At 43.9% G+C, this 22,318-nt stretch overlaps 2 protein-coding genes and 2 pseudogenes across 2 annotated transcripts; all 4 read left to right on the forward strand.

The window, feature by feature from the left end:
• The first annotated feature begins 376 nt into the window (after positions 1-376).
• On the forward strand, positions 377-4,912 carry LOC119295176 (annotated as a pseudogene).
• A 2,078-nt stretch (positions 4,913-6,990) lies between these two features.
• LOC119293393 lies at positions 6,991-9,703 on the forward strand (annotated as a pseudogene).
• LOC119293394 lies at positions 9,665-10,169 on the forward strand. Its single transcript, XM_037571887.1, has one exon. The coding sequence runs from the start codon at positions 9,674-9,676 to the stop codon at positions 10,130-10,132; it is 459 nt and encodes a 152-aa protein (XP_037427784.1). The 5' UTR covers positions 9,665-9,673; the 3' UTR covers positions 10,133-10,169.
• Positions 10,170-17,695: 7,526 nt separating this feature from the next.
• LOC119295177 (2-alkenal reductase (NADP(+)-dependent)-like) lies at positions 17,696-20,484 on the forward strand. The gene is made up of 4 exons (XM_037573531.1): positions 17,696-18,035; positions 18,152-18,329; positions 19,088-19,254; positions 19,917-20,484. The coding sequence occupies exons 1-4, from the start codon at positions 17,760-17,762 to the stop codon at positions 20,373-20,375; spliced, it is 1,080 nt and encodes a 359-aa protein (XP_037429428.1). The 5' UTR covers positions 17,696-17,759; the 3' UTR covers positions 20,376-20,484.
• The last annotated feature ends 1,834 nt before the right edge of the window (positions 20,485-22,318 follow it).

Below are 22,318 nucleotides of genomic sequence, written 5' to 3' on the forward strand. Positions count from 1 at the left end.
GGACGCGTGGTTACTGACACGCGGGGCGTGTGGCTCGCAGGCGGGGAGGGGCGACGGCCGAGACGGGTCGTGCGGGCCGCGTGCTCGCTCGTCCGGACGTGCTCGTGCGGGGCGATTGCGCTGCACCGGACGTGCGGGCTGTGGCTGCGCGCGTCCGGACGCGGTCGTACGGGCGGGTTCCTGTCCATGCCACACGAGACGTGCGGGCGGGTTCCTGCCCACGCCACACGTGTGGCAGTTATCGGGACCCTTATAATATATCTTGTACTTTCGGAAAAAACAAAAACAAATGGTGCTCGGCCGAGGAGTCGAGCCGAACCATCCATTCCGGCCGTGCCCACACTGATACATCCAACCCAGCCCGAAACTCCCGACACCACCTGTCCTCTCCTCGGTATCCGAACCATCCCCCAAACCCCACCACCTCACGATCTCCTCCACCCTTCTGCGGTCCCGCCCATGGCCGCCGCCGCCGCCGCGGTAACTCCTCACGTCGCCGAGGTCGGGACTGGATCCCACAATCACCACCAGCCGCCGCATCGTCCGCCCGTGTCCATCTCGGCCAGACCGAGGGCGCGCCTCGTGCCGTCGCCGCGGCGGCCGCTACTCCGGCCACCGACGGCGTCGCGCCGGTGCCACCCCACCCCAGGCGCTCGTAAGCCTTGTCTCTTTCCGCGGACCAGTTTTGAATCCTGAGCAAATTTGATCTCCGAGTCTTCGCTGCGCTTCGTCATTGATCTATTAGGATTCAATTCCCCCTTCAACCTCTATGTATAGGGTTGTAAAGCGACACACGATATCAGTTTTTGTTGGGGATGAGAGTGGGATGATCAATCGGATTGCCGGGGTCTTCGCGAGAAGAGGGTACAACATTGAGTCATTGGCAGTTGGGCTGAACAAGGACAAGGCGCTGTTCACCATTGTAGTGTCAGGAACAGAGAAAATACTCACACAGGTTGTCGAGCAGCTCTACAAACTTGTTAATGTTATACAGGTCAGCATTTTCTTATTCCAGTATCCCGTGAATATTGAAAATGTTCGCTAACTAATGGTAACATGTAATTAGTGGAATCACTCGTGTCAGTTTTTGTGCTTGTTCCTGTCATCGCAGTATCTGAAATTCATAGTCTTGTATATTGATTGAACAGGTTGACGATTTGTCAAAGGAACCACAAGTTGAAAGAGAGCTCATGCTTATAAAACTAAACGTAGAGCCAGAACAGCGGCTCGAGGTAAAAGTGTATATGTGCTTTTTGCAGTCATGCTATCTAGAGATTTTAATCTGTGCATGTGATGCTCAATTTACATATTTCAGTTCGAGAGGTAATGGAAGTACAGTTTAGGTATTCTTTGCTTATTTCAATACTCATACGTGCAGGTGATGGGTTTGGTTGACATTTTCAGAGCTAAAGTGGTTGATCTTTCAGACCATACACTAACTGTTGAGGTAAAACCCGTGATGTGTCGTATCTTGCAGATCAATTACACTATCACTCGTATGTCTTTTATTAAAGCAAAGTGTGCTCTCTGTTTTTGAGTCATGCCAAAGGTAACTGGCGATCCTGGAAAAATTGCTGCTGTACAGAGGAACCTGAGCAAATTCGGGATCAAAGAAGTTGCCAGAACTGGCAAGGTTATACTCCTTAGAAAGATTAATACCATATCCGGCTTTCTTCTTGACTATATCTAATGGGCCATACTAATGTAACAGATAGCTTTGCGGCGTGAGAAAATGGGACAAACAGCTCCTTTTTGGAGGTTCTCCGTAGCTTCCTATCCTGATCTTGAAGTAAAAATGCCTTCAAAATCTACACTAAGCACTGCAAAGACAACCAGTGGGGATTCTGAGGAATCATCCCAGGTAAGGAATGATAATTCTTATCATTCATATAATTCTTGTAGCATGTATTTATCTTTTCTTCAGCACTGCAACAACACTGTCTCCATTTATTTTGGCCTGGTTTATTGTGTTGTGTGAATTCTTTTTATGTATTCAACAAAAATCAACACGCGTAATTTACTTCTATTCTTTATGATAAGAGTTGTTTTACTGAATTGATCTTGTTGATTATTCTTTTCAATCTTTGCTTGTAAGGGCAAAATAGTTTCTGTAGATTATTTACCAATATTGATCCTTGCAAGTGCACTTTATATGCAGTGAATACTGATGTGATTAGCTAGATTTATCTATTTGTGCCTACCAGTTTAGGACAAAAGTAGAAGTTGGTGCACTATTTAAATTGCTGTATCATTCCCAATACCAGCATTATGTTGAATTGTTAGTCTTGATTTGAATGTAGTAAAAGTTAGCTATCTTATAGAATAACTACAATTTCACAAACACTGGTTAGAAATGACCTTGGCTATGTTTGTGTGAACAATTTTATTGCAAATACTATTTGCTCCAATTTGCAACAGCAGCTGTATGAATTTTTATATAATCTTACACGCTTATTACTAGGGTGATGTTTATCCAGTGGAATCTTACGAAAGCTTCTCGATGAATCAAATTCTTGATGCTCACTGGGGTGCCATGACTGACAGTGATGTAAGTTCTTGCATTCTTCTTTCACTAGAGCTGCTGTGTTGCTGAAAATTAGTGGCAAGAGCCCTGAAGTGTAGTTGAACACTAAAATTCTTAAAATTTGTTTGCATTGAACTACAATTGCAATTTTAATACCCATTTGGAAAATAACTGACATACTTTTCTTTCTTTAGCCTACAGGGTTTTGTTCACATACTTTGTCGATCCTTGTGAATGATTCCCCTGGAGTTCTTAATGTCGTAACGGGTGTCTTCGCCCGGAGGGGCTACAATATTCAGGTTCGTTTTCCGCTTATATATATCTTATGTTGACTCAGTTAGATCATTGCAGGTTACATGGTTGCAGTAAATGCTTAAAAGTTCTATCCATTATTTTGACAGAGTCTTGCTGTTGGCCCAGCTGAAAAAGCGGGCACTTCTCGCATCACCACTGTCGTTCCTGGAAATGATGAATCTATCGCCAAGCTAGTACAACAACTTTACAAGCTCATCGATGTTTATGAGGTCAACTTATTAATGTGTGGTTTCTATGATTGTTGTTGCATATGTAAGGTTAACTCAAAGTCATCTTGGTTTCTCAGGTTCAAGACCTTACACATTTACCATTTGCGGCTAGAGAGTTAATGATCATAAAGGTCGCTGGGAACACCTCAGCTCGCAGGGAAATCCTGGATATTGCTGAGGATGTTTTCAGGGCCAAAACGGTTGATGTATCAGGCCACACAATAACTCTTCAGGTAATAATTACTTTACCCTCTTGGGTCCAACTACTAGATTTAGGACTTTATATTCTTTTGTTGGTAGATAAATCAGTCGGTTTTATCTAAGCATTTTCTTAATTCAATCTAGACATGTTGATTGTAGACAGCAGAAATATGAACATTAATCAGATACAGCCTTTACTTGGAGCATTATCCGTATAGCTGTCAACTAGCTGATAAAAAATTCAGTATATATCTGCTGCTATTTTTATATTCTTTTGTTGGTAGACAAATCAGTCGGTTTTATCTAAGCATTTTCTTAATTCAATCTAGACATGTTGATTGTAGACAGCAGAAATATGAACATTAATCAGATACAGCCTTTACTTGGAGCATTATCCGTATAGCTGTCAACTAGCTGATAAAAATTTCAGTATATATCTGCTGCTATTTTGAAATATATGGTAGTATTTATTAATATTGATTTAAGTTGGATAATAGGGATATGCAACAATGTGGGCGTTTATAGATTGTTTCAGTGTCATGTATCTATTCTATGGCTATACCGGCAGATCGTATGTCTGACATAATTGTAATCCATTTGAAGAACAAAATTTGACATAAACTGTATTTATATAAATATCTCATAAGAATTCACTTGCCGGTATTTCATAGAAGCATTTCCATTAACTCAAAGCTCATGCAATGATTTCCTTGTTTTTCCTATGGCGTAATCAAACACCCTTTCGTTGGTATTCTTATTTGTATTTAATCCTACAATTCAATAAGGCTGGACATTGCGATCCTACCCTTTCCATTTTCCTCTATTTCTTGAATCTTGCAAAAGAGTCCCGCAAGGACAATATAGTTAGTGGCATCAATAATTTGTCTTAACAAGCAATAACATTATTGTCATGCAGCTTACTGGAGACCTTGATAAAATGGTTGCACTACAAAGGTTGCTTGAGCCCTACGGCATCTGTGAGGTTCGTACTGAAGGTTTACTTTTTTTTGAAGCTCTTGAACGGTTCACTTTGCACATGCACCATACTATCCATAATTTGTGTTCGGCAGTGGATTAGTTATTCCTCGATTGTGGAGTGCTTAGGCCAATGCAAATTGGTAGTTTAGTAACTGCAAATTTTCGAACGGTTATTTGTAGTCGATTCTTTACCCTCCTTTGGCCATGCTTTTGCAGATTGCACGAACTGGCAGGGTTGCGCTGTGCCGTGAGTCAGGAGTCGATTCCAAGTACCTCCGTGGCTATTCCCTTCCTGGATAGCGTGTCAGTTGGTGAGACATCACACTCGATCAGTTCATGGATTGCCATGATTCTCCTGATCTCGGATCTCCTAAACACCCTCTGTGTGGTGTTTCATTCCTTTCGGAGCATACAGCAAGAACACAGCTGTTATAGTTTACGTTCACTAGATTTACACTTTATCCTCAGGAGTTTTTGCCGTTTGGGATGTTTGAATCCCATGTGAGCTCACGGAGGCAGAAGAAACCCATCCATAGTTTCTACGCTGAGGTTTTCAGCTTTGAAGTTTGTTGGTTGATGAAGACTCTTTTTTTACTTTCTGAACCATAGCTAATTTAAGTATTTACACATTTTTTTTACCTCTAAAGTCATATAGAATTCAGGCCTGCTACTTTGAAGCCTTCAATTAGCACCAATCAAATATAATTTTCCCTGTGGTGATGAATCAAATTTAGGACCGTGCTTTCAAATTGGGAATCTACACGTACGCTTTTAGCACACTAAAATCCTAGCTCCTCTCCGTGGCAAATGTCATGCTCGTTACGCTTGCAATATAGGTGGGGTTTGGAATTGATGTATTATGGGACCTTGATGAATCATTAAGCAGATTAATGTCTTGCGTGGTGCTCCTTTCTTCCCTTGGAAGATACAAAATGATTCTGCGTGACGGTTTTGTACAAGAGAAGAAAGGGAGCTTGGTGCTCCCTCCCTCTCCCTCTTGGAAGCCCCGTGCTCCCTTTCATCCCTCATTCCCTAATCTCATTTTCCCACTTGCCCCAATCCCTTCCTGCATCACTAACATTAGAGTAAGTACAATAAGATGACATAAACAGACTACAAGGACTAAAATATTATATCTTTGCTTAGTTGGAAGAGAGAGAAGAGGAGCGGGCTCTTCACTACTATTCCCTTCATTCCAAAATATAGTGCGCCCGTGCTTCCTGAGGTCTAACTTTGACTATAAGTTTAACCAACGAAACCGTCTCCACGGAAAAAAAATATAATTGAAAATTTCTTTTGAATACGAATTCACTGGTATAATTTTTGCTCCGCCACAGTCGGTCTCGTTGGTTAAATTTATGGTCAAAGTTGAAGCACGGGAATAGAGGAAGCACTATATTCTGAAACGGGGGGAGCATGTCCTAAAGGCATCTTTAGCCGATCCCCTAAAATACTAAGGAGTACATGGCCGAGTAAACCTTGTGCAGTATTTTTACTCTAAATTTTGGTTGTTTCTAGGTGATCCCCTAAACTTTGTGGAGTAAAACTTACAATTGGTTTATGCATTTCATCGAACACTTTGCTATGCGCCTTTGCAGCGAACACGTCGCTCAAGCTTGGTCATTGTGCAATTGTGCGGCGTTGTCGCGCCCGACACGTCGCGCCTGACATCTTACAATTGGTCATTGTGCGGCGTTGTCGCGCCCGACACGTCGCTCTTGCCAGCGAGCTCAAGCTTGAGCGTCTTGATGACGACGAAGGGGTATTGGTCGACGTGCTCGACGCTGCGCGCCAACGTGCTCTCCATGCTGAGACCCAACCACTTCTTGCACCGCCACACACACTCTTGGAAGATGAAGCAGTTGAGTGTGGCCTTTGTTGGTCGAAGGAGGTGAGGGTCCTTGCCAAAGGCGAGGCCGCAGATGTTGCTTGAGCGCGGCCGTCCTGCGTTGCAACACCTAGGTGTCCCCGTCAGAGTTGCAGATGCTGTTGCCGAGCAGATCCACTGCGAGGTCGCCGACAAGGCCCGAGGTTGTCGCCGTCGACAAGGGGGCTTCACGTGAGTCGCCGCTGGCCACAAAGGGGCCTTCACGTGAAGTAACCTTTCACTCCAGCTGGCTGCGGTGGAGTATTTTTAGGAACAGGGGAGGCCCAGGAGTAAATTTTTTACTCCTTTGTTTAGGAGATCGGCTAGGTGACGGTTAGAGGAGTAAAACTAAAATTTTACTCTATAACTTTTTAGGGGATCGGCTAGAGACGCCAAAGCACATCTTTTCTCTTTAGTTGTGAATATACTCCCTTCATTTTTATTTAGTCCGCGTATTAGCTTTAGTCAAAGTCAAGCTTTGTAAATTCTGACCAAATTTATGAATACAAATATTAACATACACAATAACACATCAATACCATCAGATTTATTGTTAAATGTACTTTCACATCATATAAGTTTGTTATAGTAACTGTTTGTACTTTTTTCTATAAACTTGGTTAAACTTTACGAAGTTTGATTTCAGTCAACTCTAATATGCAGAGTAAATAAAAATGAAGGGAGTACTGAATAATTGCCGGTGTCTGGGAATTCGCACCCTGCTACATTAGGCCAGAACAGAACCGCTAGCCTCCAAAACCGAGGTTTGAGCCAGAAATCACTTGCCAAACGTGAAGCGTGAGCTTAGTTGTGCATCTTCTGCAGAAGCAGAGCAGTCAAACCTGCTAGTACGTATTATCTTTTCGCTTTTCCTTTCACTTCCCTTCTCCTTTTCCTTCTTTCTCCTTCATTCTCCCCTGTCCCAAATGAGACGCCCTGCTCTCTGCTCCCCTGCATTTCTCCTCCACCTTTCATCTGCACTTGCTGCATTCATTCTTTCCTCCCTTGCCTCACGCCCTCACCACAAGCCGGTGCTCTCTCTCCCTCACGCGTGAGATCGATCGATGTGGTTCTATGGCGTGCCAAATCCTGCCAAGTTTCTAGCATGGTATCTTGTCAGCGTGTCCTGCTGAGGTCGGGGCACCACCCATAACTAGCCCTCTCTTTGTTTCGCTCAGGTAATCTAGCTACCTCCTTGTGCCTCTTCTGGCCTTCTCTATCGTCCTCCCCAGCTCTAAACCACCCGTCTTCTAACAAAATTTGTACAAGATGTTACTAAGCTTCTATTGTTTTTAGCAACCTTCTTTATTTCTCAGTGGGTAACTTCACAGATACTACTACTTACTGCACCACAGCATGGGTGTAATGTTTTAGGCTTGAGCTACCTAATGTTAGAGAGAAACCAACAAATTAGTGCGTATGTTTGCTACCATGCTGCTTTCTAGAAACTTTATTCTTGCCTTCTGCACCAAGGAACCTGATGATGGTTAAGCAAAAGCAGAAAGTTTGTTTCTGCTAACCTGCTTCTTCATAGTGAGAACAACTTTTTTGCCACCATAATTTGTGGCATCTAGTTTTTAGCCAAAAATTAGAACAAATGTGGTAGTTCTAGGGGAAAATGAAAATAAAGTGGTACTGGAGTAGTTCTGTGGGACACAAACCTGTAAAGTGGTAGTTATTTTTTTGTTAAATACTCATTAGGTTAAGCATATAGGAACCGTAGATCCCACTCCTTCATGGCGATGATCCTGCGTTATAGAACAAATTAGAAGTAACTGAAGACTTACTAGAGAAAGCATTATCTCACAAGGCTGCAACATTGTCAAGTTTATAAAGATGTTTTTTTTAGCATATGGTTCCAAGAATGAATGTTGTACATTTCTTTTCAAACTGCACAGTCATATGTACATTTCACTTTTATGTCTTATTTTCTTAGTTGTGCCGGTATTATTGCTTGGTACGACGTAAGGTAATCTATTGCGCAACACTGACACGCAAGCGTATGTGTCATCGCAAGCAGGACATCAGAGTGAAGGTGTTTTGAAGGCTAAACGAAAGCATGGCCATAACAAGGGAGAGCTTGGAACAAATATGGAGTCAGTGGGAAATCCAGCTGGTGGTGCTCCTCAGCTTCACCCTGCAAATCTTTCTCTTCTTCACCGGCTGTCTCAGGCGGTACAACACCAATGCTCTGCTCAGGCTTCTTACCTGGCTAGCTTATGTTGCGGCAGACATGGTCGCCGTATACGCCCTTGGCCTCATATCCCGAGATGATCAGAGCACCACGACATCGCCTGGATCATGCCATGGGAACAAGGGATCAAACGGACTCTCCACGGGCACAAGCCGCCACCTAGCGTTCCTCTGGGCGCCTTTCCTCCTCATCCATCTCGGCGGGCAGGACACCATTTCGGCCTTCTCCATCGAGGACAACAACCTGTGGCTGAGGCACCTGCTGAACCTGACCATCCAAGTCTCCTTGGCCTTGTACGCCTTTTGGAAGTCGATAGGTGGACGTAACCAGCGGCTCCTTGCTCCAGCCGTCCTGGTGTTCGTCGCCGGGATCATCAGGTATGGGGAGAGGACATGGGCGCTCAAGTGCGGTAGCCGGAATGGCCTCAAGGAAACAAGCCTGCCCCCATTGCCTAAGCTGAATGTTGAGGTCGACAAAAGCAGCTATGTTGGCACCATCTGCTACGTTCTAGGCTCAATGGCTGCCATCCGGGATCTTTTCTCAGGGCGCACCACCTCCCAAATGAAAGAGCGTCGAGCCTTCAGGTTCCAAGAAGACAGGCCCCTAGACCAAGTGCCCAAGCTGCTGGAGGTCAAGCTTGCCATGATGTACGATGATCTCTACACCAAGGCCATGGTGCTTAGAACAAGGACAGGCGTGGTGCTCCGGTGTGTCAGCCAGGTCTCCTCTATAGCTGCCTTTGTGCTCTTTCTAGTTGGAAACGGCAAACATGAATACAGTGGAACTGACATGGCGATCACCTACGGCGTTGTTCATCGGCGGCTTAAGTCTTGAAGTTTGTGCTTTTGTTCCGATTGCGATGTCGCCGTGGACTTGGGCCTTCTTCAAAGCTCGAAGGTGCGAAAGGCTTGCCCGCATTTCTTGGCTCGTTCTCTCAAGTGGCGCCGGCTGGCCGGAGAAGAGACCGTTGTGGTCCAACTCTATGGGGCAGTATAACTTCTTGAGCTCATGTATGGGCCGTGAGCAATCAGCAACATCATCCAAACTAATGACTGTCATGAGAAAGATGTTAGACGCGGTTGAGAAGAAGCTCTTCGTCAGAAACCTACGACACACCAAGCATGCCAAGGTGAGCAAGGACGTCATGGACAGTGTGGTCGCGTGGGTTGGACGCCTTTCCCGCGAAAACTTCACAAGGATGACGCAGCAGCAACACTGGGCGAATCTTCGCCCAATCATCAAGGCAACACTGAGCTCCGCAGCTAATTCTTTCGGCGATAACATCATCCTCTTGCATACATACACAGAACTGCACTTGCGGAAACGCCCCAGCAACATGGATGACGAAGCATTATCAAGACATGTGCAGGAAGTTGGCTAACTATATGGTGTACCTCCTGGTTGTGCAGCCTTCCATGTTGCCACTAAGTGGCACCGCGGAGGACACGTTGGCCGGACTCTACGAGGAGATGAGCAAGAACGGCAGCCGCGAGCGAGATGTCCTAGACACCGCCCATCATCTGGTGGAAGACAAGCTGGAGTTCGGCTACGAGGAATGCCTGAAAGAACAGGAGCAACCCGGGCCGTGGGGCGAGACGCTGACGGAGATCCAGGATATGTGGATGAGGCTGCTGCTCTACGCGGCCGGCAAGTGCCCCGTGGAGATGCACGCCCAGCAGCTAGGCAGAGGAGGGGAGCTCCTCACCATGGTCTGGTTGCTCATGGCGCATAATGGCATTGGAGACGTTGGTGATCAGGTTGAGCTTATCACTAATGATGAAACTATGGAGGGCCCGTTCTGTGCATTTCATCTTCCTAAAGAATCAGAACACATGTCTGCATAGGTAGCTCTGCCGTGCTGGTTTGCAAGCCAATGCCAAATGTATGTACTCCCTCCGTAAACTAATATAAGAGTGTTTAGATCACTATTTTAGTGATCCAAACGCTCTTATATTAGTTTACAGAGGGAGTACTAGTTATGTTTTGGGAGCCCAAAGCACTTGGATATAGTAATATTTTCTCTTGGTTTCTTATTTCTTTGGTGCTGTAAACATAAGTACCAAGTGATAGGTAACTTACAGCGTTTGGTTGTTCCATATTTCCGTGTCAAGATTTTAGCTCTCGATTGTTTGGTGATGTAAACATAACGTTTGATTGCTCCATATTTCCATGCTAAGTGGCCAGTGCACATGCGCGGGCAAGTAATCATCTATTGTTTTATTTTAAAAATTATCTATTGATTTATTTTTAAATATGTACAAAGCAAGAGTACAAACATGCCGGGGACGCCTCCGGTGTATGCGCGGGGGCCGACGGCAGTGGCGGAGGACATCGCCTCACTTCCGCGGCTCTGGGGTTGTGCGGGGCCCCGAATCGTGTGGAGGCGCGCCCGATCCGATCGGCACGACGATGGCTGTGGCGCGGCGGTGTCGGATGCGGCGTGGGCTGCGGGCGTAGCGGCCAACCCTGTTCTGGCGGCGGCGCGCCATCTGCCTTTGGATCGACGGCGGCGGCGTGGAGGGCCTGGTGGTTGCGTCCGTGGCACCTCCGATCCGATCTGTTCTGACCGGTGCAACCAGCGGTGGTGGTCATCTCTTCCGTCAGAGGCAGTCGGCCTGCGGCTGGGTGGTCGGATCTCGAGATTCGTCATCTAGTCCCGGCTACGAGTCGGGGAGACATAGTTGTTGGTGAAAACCGAGATGTTGGCGGGCGATGGCGGCGTTTTGCGCCGCTACCTTGATGAAGGCGTCGTCGTGTAACTGTTGTCGACCCACTCATGCTGCTTTGGGGGAAACCCTAGGATCTGGTCTTCCAGATCGGACGATGGCGGTACTACGGTGTTGTTTCTCTCTTGGGAGCATCGTTTGTGAAGCAGCACTGAAAGACAGAGGCAGGAGGTGGAGCGGCTTCGTCTTGCACGGAGTTTCGGTGGAGCTGTCAAGTCATGCCTGACCGACAGGTGCTACGCTGAGTCATGTCTGGTTGGCAAGTGCTACGCACGACAGATCTTCTAGAGTCTTCGCGTCTTGACGGACGAGCGCAGGGCAAAGGCGCCATTGGGTCTCGTGGTGGCGTCGACGGATGTCCGGACTGGTAAGGATGATGCGGATCTCTCTCCTGAAGATGGGTCAGTGGTTCGATGACGATGGCGGCTTCTAAAACATGTGCATGTGGTGTGCGCTTTAGGTAGGCTGCATCGGCTGTTGGTCCCGATACGTTAGGTTGATGGATCGGCGACGACACCGATTTTAAATATGGGGAGTGAGAGCACTCCACATTATCGAGTTTGTTTGTGTGAGTGGTGGCTTCTGATGGATTGATGTATATTCCTGTCAGGCCTTTGTGGAATAACTAATAAAGATGGCTACATGCATCGATTGATGCAGAGACCGGGGGTTTAACCTCCTTCTCTGGAAAAAAAATACTATAACTAGAACATTGCTTTTTTCTGTATACATGGAATCAAACCAATCCAAATGAATCCGGAAACTTCTAGACATGCAAAATAAGCATGCCAAGCACAAATAAAGCATTATAACTTGCATTAGAGTTAACATTGACCATCTTATATACATATGCGACTTACAAAAGTTTTAAGCTTTAGTTGATAGTAAGAGTCCAGAAATTTCTTAAAAATCAATGTACAAGGGTCAAACTGCTACTTTAATTAATCATGTAATGTTAGTTAACCCTTAAATATATAATATATATGCTTTCAATTTACATGGATAGCCGGATAAATATGTGTTTTTAGGATTGTATGTCGACCACCCTCCTTGTCATAAGCCATGCAACAAGATATTCACTTGCATTATACACTTTGATTTTGCAAAATTACAGTTGATCTTTAATTATTTATAAAATAACTATAATTAAAGATCTAACAGATGTGATACATTGATTATTAAATAAAACCCACTAAACCAATGGCCGGATGTCCGGTTTTATTGACCATTTCTAGCGGTTGCTCTCCTGTTATGCCATATTGTGACTTTAGAGCAACTCTAGTAGAGTCGCCAAATCGGCCTGATCGCCATAATCATCATTAATATGAAAATCTTGCCGAAAAAGCCAGTCTAATAGAATTGCCATCCCGTGCCCAATCGACATGATTTTTGGAGGTCACTCCAAATTGAACCCGCAAGCTTCCATATTTGGCGGTTGTGTGATGTGATATAGGGCGCGTCCACCCGCACACCCCAAAATCTTGGCACCACGGACATTTCAGGATGTGTGCTCCCTTCGGCCGCTGTTCACATCCCTGCGGCGCCGACTTTTGGTGCCACCCCCGCCAGCCGGACCGTCGTGATTTGGTGCCTTTGTTAAGCCCTAACAGGACCTCCCACGCTTCGCCACAGCCTCGCACCGACCTCCCACTGTTCGGCCGCGCCACCCCTTATCCCGCGTGACCTCAAGGTGTTCGATGAGTTGCCTGAAGGTAAATTTCCCCAACCTTTTCTTGTAGATTTAGTTTAGCGGCTCAAAGATTCGCATGGATGACATATGATTCACAGTTTGTGTAGATGGATCGAATGATAGAGTTTTGTTTTGAGGATTCATCATCGGATTCAAGATCTGAGTCCGAGATTGAAACCATGGATGACGAAGAGGACGAAGTTGTGTGATGGTTGATAAATGGATAGCGGCAACCGGAAGGAAGAGGAAGTGTGCGGGATCGCAGGTTGGTCATCTGACAGTTCACCGCAACATAATTGAAGGCCACAATAAGCTCACATGCCACTAATTTCTTTCGGCTTCTCCTTGCCTACATGTTATGAGGCTTTTACATGACCGAACGGTTGTTCCGTCAAATTGCCGACGACATGGAAGCCAATGAACCACTCTTCCAACAACGGAGAAATGTCGTCGGTCTCTGCTGGGTTTTCTTGTTTCCAAAAGGTGATCGCGACGCTTCAGATGGTTGGATATGGCACTCGTGCAGATGCCTTAGATGAATATTTTGAATGGCCAAAGATACCATCATAAAGTGCGCAAAAGTGTTTGTCAATATTGTGGTGAGGATTTATGGAGGGAGGTATCTGCGAGCACCTAATGTCGAGGACACGTTGAGTCTTCTAGCGATGAATGCATCAAAAGGCTGGCTTGGGATGCTAGTGAGTGTTGATTGTATGCATTGGAGGTGGAAGAATTGCCCTGCAGCTTGGCATGGCCAATTCACCTAGCATTGCCATGACCCAACAATATTTTGGAAGTGATTGCCTCCAAGGATTTGTGGATTTAGCATTGTTATTTTGGTTTTTCTGGATCTCACAATGATATCAATGCCTTGCACATATCTCATTTGTTTGCAAGGCTAGTAGGTGGTCCTTCTTCACCTTGCAATTACATTGTCAATGGCCATCAGTATGACAAAAACTAATATCTAGCCAATTACATATATCAATCTTGGTCAACATGTGTGAAGACAATTTCTAATTCCTAGACCAGGAAATGTAGCATTTTGCAAAGGTGTAAAAACCAGCGAGGAAGGACACTGGGAGAACATTTGGAGTGCTACAAGCTAGGTTTGCAATTGTCTGGGGTCATGCTCATTTATGGAACAAGGATTCCTGGAAACAATCATGAAATATTGTATGATCCTACACAACATTGTCATGGAGGATGGGAGGGATGTGCCAACCCCCATGGACTATGAAAATGTTGGTACAATCGTCTCACCTTGCCGACACACGAACGACATTCAAACATTTCTTGGGACATACCGAAAGATTGAAGACCGGGCCTCCCATGACGAGCTGAAGGAGGATCTCACTGAGCATCCAACTGGGAGATAGTGTGTTTAAATTTATTTATTTTCCTAAAAAAATTGATTGAATTATTTGTTGCATTGGGCTTATTTGTTGTATTCAGTTTAATGGTTTGTAATGATATCTGTTGAATTGTTTGATCTCAACTGGAGTAGTAGAGTAGAAAGAAGAAACCAAAAATATATTATGAAGGCCACATTATGGGGACTCTATGTTTGTGCACAACCTCCACAACATCTAAAACATTATGGAGCGTGCTCCATGTGCGTTATGTAGACTATGAATATGGCGACTCTGCTAGAGTTGCTCTTATAGTAGTATATAAATACTGCTACTCATGGTAATACCACTCAGTGGCGGAGCTATCATATTGAACCTGGTCGAGCTACTACAAAGAAAAGCCCACTAGTTTTCCTCTCATGGTCCAGTCTGCTCTTAATCCCTCGTTGTTTTAGTCAAGGTCTAGGCGGGCCATGGCCCACACTGTCGTGCGGTTACTAATGTACTACATCCGTCCTGATTTATAGGTCCCCTTTGTAGTTTGTGTCAAATTTTGACTAAAGATTTAACTAACAAAATGTTAATGCATGTCAAAAAAAATTATCTTATTGAATTCGTATTTAAACATAGTTTTTAAAAATATAATGTTTGATGATATGCGTGAACATTTTGTTAGTTTAATCTATGGTCAAAATTTGACACGAAATACAATGGGAACCAATAAACCCGGACGGAGGTAGTACCTATGAATGCCTGTGTGCTCCAACACATGCATGCCCCTCTGGATTTTTGCCCCATCTTAAGTGTATTTTGCCTTAACGAGACATAAATGGTGTTAGACATGTGATTTAGTACCTCCGTCCTGGTTAATTGCTCCCTATTGTATTTTGTGTCAAATTTTAACCATATAAAATTACCTAACAAAATGTTTTTGCATGTCACAAAAAATTATATCATTAAAAATTATGTTGAAATATGAATCAAACGATATAACTTTTGTTGACATGCATTAACATTTTGTTAGTTAAATCATTGGTCAAAATTTGACACGAATTATAAAAGGGACCAATAAACCGGGTTTGGCTCGTCTGCAGTCATGTTGCCACTCTACAGGTGCTGTTGGTATTAAAATCTGCCGTCCATTTCTATCCAAGGGCTCTCCTTCCTCTTTCTTAATCATGTGATTAATCGGTAAAACCACCCACGACGACGGCGGGCGCCGGAAAAGGTTGAGAACACCGCGAACGCGAGCAGCAGGTTTGCCGGTATGTTTCGCAACGCTACTAATCTCAGTGCGAGTAGGTATGGTACGCCGCCCCAGGATTCTGGAAGAAAAAGAAGACGCTAACATAGGTGCCGAGCGGCGGCTGCGCGAGCCCATCGCCATGGTGCGCGGTTGTGTGAGGAGATGAGATGGGAGAAGCCTGACATCCTGTCATGATTCATGGTGAGCCAGGGCGATACAGACGAGAAGCGCGAGTAGGTTCGATCTCGACGAGCTGAGGGAGATACACTTGCACGCGGCCATCAAAGGAGTCGGTGAACTCGCTACAGGCGCAGGCTGCCGGCGTCCTTCCTGACGGCACAGCCGTATGGCGGGGTGGTTCATGGCGTACAACTCATACGCGACCGGTCCATCCGTGTGAAGCGAGGACGAGCTGGCGTACATGCGGGAGCAGTGGCAGGGCCGGCCCTGAGGGGGGGCGGGGGCGGCCGCCCCGGGCCCCCAAGTAGGAAGGGGCCCCCGACGGATTTGTGTGATGTTTAGGAAAGAATTGTAATTTTTTGGAAATAATTCTTTCCCGTATTGACAGATCGCCCTGATTCTAAAATAGGTAAGGAATTATTTCCATGTAACAGATTGATTGATTGATTTTTACGTGTTTGATGTTTAGGAAAGAATTCTTTCCCATGTAACAGATTGACTAATTAACTCTCAATCAAAAATGGAAAGAACTGTAACAGACCGTTAATTCTGGCATTGCCTCACGCCAATGGTGTTCTAGTCTTTCTATTTCTTCTCTTCCAAAATTGGCAACGAATCGGCCATGCCAATGCCAAGTTCAACGTCATGTCACCGGCATCGTCTATTTGTGATTTTCGGCTGCTGGACGCGATTAGTGGAGGAAGGTAATGTGATTTTCAAGATTTCATCAACCACCTCTTCTTTTTATACAGACTAGTATGATGGTTCGGTTCATGAAGTTTTAATTCTCGTACATCTCTCTCTCACACACTCCAGTTTCCTGTATTTTTTGGGAGCAGAAAAGGAAAACTAGGATTTCTGTTCGTGACTCGTAAGCAGCAGCAAAAGCTTGCAATTTCTATTTTCTAGCCATCAAGGTACCTTGTTCCATGCCCCTCCTTGTATATTTAATTAGCAGTGTTCTTAATTTCTTGTATCACTTTTAATTTAGTTGAAAAGTATCCATCTGACAAAGAGAAAAAAAACATGCATATGAGTGGATTGAGTCCTAGAAAAAGTCTTCTAGTGCTTCCTCAGAAATAAAGTAAGCACTTCCTCTAGGGATTGAAGAATTAGCTTTAGTTACTGTTGAAGAACAATGTAGCGAAATATTATAGGATGATAAAAATTTGAGTTGCAGAGAAGTGTAACGAATTCACCTGATAAAAAAAAGTATCGGTTGAAAAGACTAAAAAATTGTATCGATTGAAAAGTGCGAGCAACTTTTATGTGCCCTATTTTTTGAATAGTTGAGATGACAAAGCAACATAAATTATAAATTATAGTGTAAAATGAGTAGTTATTTGTAACTGAAATAGAAAAAAGCATATATATTTATATGGCTTTAGGGCCCCTTTTTGTTATCTCGCCCCGGACCCCCGAAATCTTAGGACCGGGCCTGAGCAGTGGCTAGACCCAGCGGAGGGGACGTTCTGGCCGGAGAGCCCTTCCAGTGCATGGCGTTCAGCGTTCCACGCAAGGCCGAGGATATGCATCAGGACGGACATGGCGTACATCCAGATGAAGATGTATATCATGGCGTGCATGCTAAAGGAGTTTGAGCTGGCGGTGGATGGAGCTTCGGCAGCGGCAGGAGGCATCGCTGACGTTGCGGATGACGGACGGGCTCCCAATTAATCACAAGATTAAGGAAGAGGAAGGTGAGTGCTTGGATAGAAATGAACGGCAGATTTTAATAGCAACAACACCTGGACAGTAACTACACGACTGCAGAAGAGCCGAACCCAAATAAACCAGGACGGAGGTAGTAATCTCTAATGGGCTCGGAGTAAATAACCATCATTTTAATCATCCAACCACATAACCCCATAGGCTGATTGTTGAAAAAAAAACTTAGCATACTCTGATAAGTCGGGGGTATTGTCTTGTGTTGTGCCACCCATGTTTCAATGATATATGGGAGGAAATGCACATACGTGTGTCATGACGTGTGAGTGTCATGCAATTGCCTTTTTTGACGGGATGTGCAGGTCTAACTTGCAACGTGAAGAAAATGGCAAGAAAGATATTTGGGGCAAAGTCATACCGTCACGGGTGACGCACGCGTACAGTGCACACATCAATGCGTCGCCTGTCTACCTTACACACTCACTATGAGCTTCATTTATATAAACCGTAGCGTAGCGCGCATAGCACTCGCACGGAGACATAGCACATTAGTATCTTAGCACCTTGCTAAACCCTGAAGCTTAGAGAACTCGAAGCGCCATAAATTTAATGGCTAGCCCGACGAAGCTCGACATGGCCGGCCATGGCGACGAGGTGACGAGGAACAAGAAGGTGGTGCTGAGGAGGTACGTGACAGGCTACCCGACGGCGGAGGACATGGAGGTGGTCGTCACCTCCGACGTCCGGCTGCGGGTGCCGGAGGGGTCGGCGGCCGCCGTGGTGGTCAAGAACCTGTACCTGTCCTGCGACCCGTGGATGCGCGGCCGCATGACCAAGCATGACGACGGCGACGCCGTGCCGGCCGAGGACTTCGTGCTTGGAGAGGTACGCACGCACACCATCAAAATTCATTTTGATACAATGCAGGTTGCTCTTTTACGTACCCTTGAGTTTCAGGGCTGACCGATCTTGCATGTATATATTTGGATTATCATCGTCAGGCCTTGGTCAATTTCACCGTCGGCGAGGTGGTCGACTCGACGCACCCGGAGTTCGACGCCGGTGACCTCGTATGGGGCATGAGTGCATGGGAGGAGTACACCCTCATCACCCAAACGGAGGGCCTGTTCAAGATCAACCACCCCGAGCTGCCACTCTCACACTACACAGGTGTTCTTGGTGAGTGAATATCTATGCGGACACAAAGTATAAAAAAACACTCGTTCCAAACGGTTTTTTGAAACCTTCGAGAATTTATAGTTCTCTCCATTTAGAAATACATTGATATTAGATTTATTATGTGTGAAACTTTGTAAAGGTTAATCAAGTTCACATGGAAAATATCAACATCCGAAATACAGGACCAATATTTTTAAAATAGGTTACATATTATATTTTTGGTATTGTATATATTGATTTTGTTTGTAAACTTGATCAAATTTATAAAATTAGACCGAAAACAAAACTAATACTATGTAATGTGTTTTAAAATGGGGCAAGACTGAAAAGAAGGGGACACTAGCGGGTTAAATTTGGGGTGAAAAGTGGTTGGGAGCAGCGGTGCAGAAAAGACAAGCTAGAAGTTAGAAGTCAGGGTTCATTCGGATATATCTAAGTGTAGGGTTACCGGGACGATGGGAGTCAATATTCAAACTATTTCATGGAAAACGATCATTTAATATAGCCTACGCACGCTACGTCTGTGAAATTTGCATATATTTGCAAAAGATTTCTCACATGATTCATGGTGTTTTAAAAGTTTATTTTGAATATAAATATAACAATAAATCTGAGACATCACTCTCATTTGTGACGGTTGTAGAACCGATTGGGATTAGACCCTTTTGCATGCTCTTTTGTGTACTGGCAGTATTCTCCTCACTGCTGCTTACTGTATAATGCATTTGATGATCATGCAACATTGATCCTGCTTGCAGGCTTGGCAGGGCTCACTGCATATGCTGGACTTTTCGAGGTTGGCAAGCCAAAGCAAGGTGAAACTGTTTTTGTGTCGGCAGCATCTGGCGCCGTCGGTCAGGTTGTCGGACAGCTCGCCAAGATCGCAGGATGCTATGTGGTTGGAAGTGCCGGCTCCGATGAGAAGGTTTGATCACCTAAGGAATTTTGTTTTGGTTCTCTTAATTATCGGTTGCTCGGAATCTTCGTCTGTCTTGGTCACCTAAAAACATGTTATTTGTATAGCTTAGTTCTTTACTTAGTCACCTCTCCTATAGAAATCGTCACTGTTTAACCAAAAGCGGATTTTTTACAAGCATCTCCCTGTGTACATGGGTAGGAACTTTTGGTCTGTGAGTGCACATACACCCTATATAAAGAAGTAGTAATTAATAAGAAGTAAAAAAAAATCTGAATATATTTTTGAAATAAGCTTGACCTTTAATTATACTTGTAGAAAAAATTCCACAAAAAGAAACACCCCGTTGTTGTTTTTCTGCCCTGAAGTCAGCGCTGGTTTTTTATCCGTGCAAATTTATATACTAGTGCAAAAGAAAGTCAAGTTCATTTAAAAAAACTTCTAAACTTTTTTGATCTTTTCTTTCATATTAGATGTATATACACCTAGGAACCAAAGCACGTTTCCCCCGTGCACATGGTCTAAAGAGCGAGGGGCGATAAAAGATGCTTGGACAAGGTCCATGAGCGTAGAAAGTGATCAGAGTGTTAAAAATGTTCAAAACAACCCGGGAGACCAGGCAACCTCTTTTCAATTCATGCCACCAAACGATGAACATTTTTGTTTGTCAGGTGAGTCTCCTGAAGAGCAAGATGGGCTTCGACGACGCGTTCAACTACAAGTCGGAGGGGGACAACCTCGGCGCGGCGCTCGGGCGGCGCCTCCCGGACGGCATCGACGTCTACTTCGACAACGTGGGTGGTGCGACGCTGGACGCGGCATTGCTGCGGATGCGGCCGGGCGGCAGGGTGGTGGCGTGCGGGATGATCTCACAGTACAATCTGTCGGAGCACCAGGGGGTGCGCAACCTGTGGTGCATCATCCCAAAGCGCGTCCGGGTGGAGGGCTTCTCCTGCATGGACTACCACCACCTGTACCCCAGGTTCGAGGAGGAGATGGCCGCCTATATCAACGCAGGGAAGGTGACCGTCGTGGAGGACGTCGTCCGAGGGATTGAGAAGGCGCCTGAGGCTCTGGTGGGCCTGTTTTCTGGGAGAAATGTGGGCAAGCTGTTGGTTGCCCTTGCATGAGTCGTGAGTGCAAGTCCATGGAATGATGACTTCTTTCTGTGTTTTATTGAATAAGATTGTACCTGTGGGCTTATAATTATGATCATGTAATTGTAAGCTACAAAAATTATACACTTCTGTTTTGGTACACCCTCTAAACACATCAATGAAGGAGATCTCTTCATGCTCCTTTATAATAAAGAGCATGTTGGTCTTTATTAAAAATACGTCATCCACGCCCTGATAGCGCCACGAGAGCTATATCTCACTTCACGAATGGGCTGACCCGTTAGCGAACACTTAAATAACTATAGGAGAAAAAGGGAGAAGAGCTCAGGCCTCCTAGATGCAGCGTTCTGCCACAAGCCACTAGCTCATTGTCGGTTTTGTGATAAATATTAAGGCACGACCAACTTAAGGTAAAAGAGCTGGTTATTCTGCTGTTTTTTTTTTGTGTTTTCGTTTCTTCTTTCTTTTTTCACATGTTTCTCTGTCTCTTTCTCAGTTTTCTCAGTTTTTTTATTTTCCTTCTTTTTTCTTTCTTTTTCTTTTGTTTCCTTTGTTTCTTTCTCGGTTTTCCCCGGCTTTTTTTCTTCTTTGGTTTTGTTTGATTCTTTCTCGTTTTTCATCAGATTTTTTTTGTTTTCTCTCGGTTTTCGCTGTTTTTCTATACATATGTTTGGTACATATCTAATACATTTTTTAATACATGCTCAACATTTTTAAAATACAAGATTAATTTTTTTTTAAATACATGGTCAATATTTTTTAGCATTTTTTTCAAATGTTTGTTTAACATTTTCCTAATACAAAATTCTACACATATAAAAAAAATGTTCGGGGAAATAAAAAAAATAGTTTCAATTATTTTTCGTATTTATGTTTTTCTAATTCCAAATTTTTTAGTGCCTTTCAAATAATGTTCGAAAATTGAAAATTTGTCCGTTTTCAATTTTGTGTTCTCTCTTTTGAAAAATTGTCCGTGTTTGACATTCTGAGATATTTTGAAAGATACAAATGTTTTTCAGAAATTTCTGTTGAATTTGAAATGTGAATGTTTGTAATTTTGAACAAAATTTGACAAAGCAAACATTATTTTGAAATTTTAAACAAATTCCTATGCGTGGCTCCGTCTATTTCGAGTGCTCCTAGTCAGCGATTTAAGCCCAATTAGAAAGTTGGGCTCGTGCCCATACCAGCAGGCCGCGGCCCAACATTGCGCCAGCTTGCTTGCCCGCTAGCTTTGAAGAAAGTTCATGAATTTGAGAAAAGTTCACAAGTTTGAAAAACAGTTCACAGATTTGAAAATTGTTCATGAGTTAAATTTTAAAAAGTTCATGAATATGGAAAAAGTTCATGAATTTAGAGAAAGTTCACAAGTTTGAAAAAAACTCTACAAATTTGAAGTTGTTATGAGTTAAAATTTCAAAAAGATCATGAATTTTGGATATGATTTTATTTCACAATTTTGAATTTTTTTATAAATTTGAAAATTGTTAACGAGTTAATTTTTATTTAAATTTCATGAGTTTGGAAAATTTTCACAAATTTAGAAAAAAAATTACGAATTAAAAAAATGTTTCATAATTTTTTTTAAAGTTTACAAATTCAAAAGAAAGTTCGTGAAAGATAAAATGTAAAAAGGAAAGAGAAAAAATGAGCAAAAACCATGCATGAAAAAACCAAAAGAAAAAATCGCCCAGAAAAAGCTTGTAGAACTTGAACTGGAAATGTACACAACAAGAAGAAAAATATGTAGAACTATGCACATCTGGTTAACTGTCCTAGCTGGTAACTGTGGTCGGAATTAAAGCATGGTTTTGAGTTCAAATCCCAACTCGCACACCATTATTTGAAGCTTAAGAAAAGGAAAAAAATGTAAACGGTCAAGCCCAGGACGGAAAGCGAACCACCATAGATATGAAAGCGGATACGATTTATCAAAAGGTCTATATTGCTCTTCA

Source organism: Triticum dicoccoides, chromosome 4B, assembly GCF_002162155.2.
Source record: "Triticum dicoccoides isolate Atlit2015 ecotype Zavitan chromosome 4B, WEW_v2.0, whole genome shotgun sequence".
In the NCBI taxonomy this organism is placed as follows: Eukaryota; Viridiplantae; Streptophyta; class Magnoliopsida; order Poales; family Poaceae; genus Triticum; species Triticum dicoccoides.

Excerpts from the sequence above, each read along its gene's own strand:
- LOC119293394 (XM_037571887.1), top strand. The coding sequence starts at position 9,674 with ATGGTGTACCTCCTGGTTGTGCAGCCTTCCATGTTGCCACTAAGTGGC.
- LOC119295177 (XM_037573531.1), top strand. The coding sequence starts at position 17,760 with ATGGCTAGCCCGACGAAGCTCGACATGGCCGGCCATGGCGACGAGGTG. Across the intron at positions 18,330-19,087 it reads ACACTACACAGGTGTTCTTG|GCTTGGCAGGGCTCACTGCA; the intron begins GTGAGTGAATAT and ends TCCTGCTTGCAG. Across the intron at positions 19,255-19,916 it reads GTGCCGGCTCCGATGAGAAG|GTGAGTCTCCTGAAGAGCAA; the intron begins GTTTGATCACCT and ends TTTGTTTGTCAG.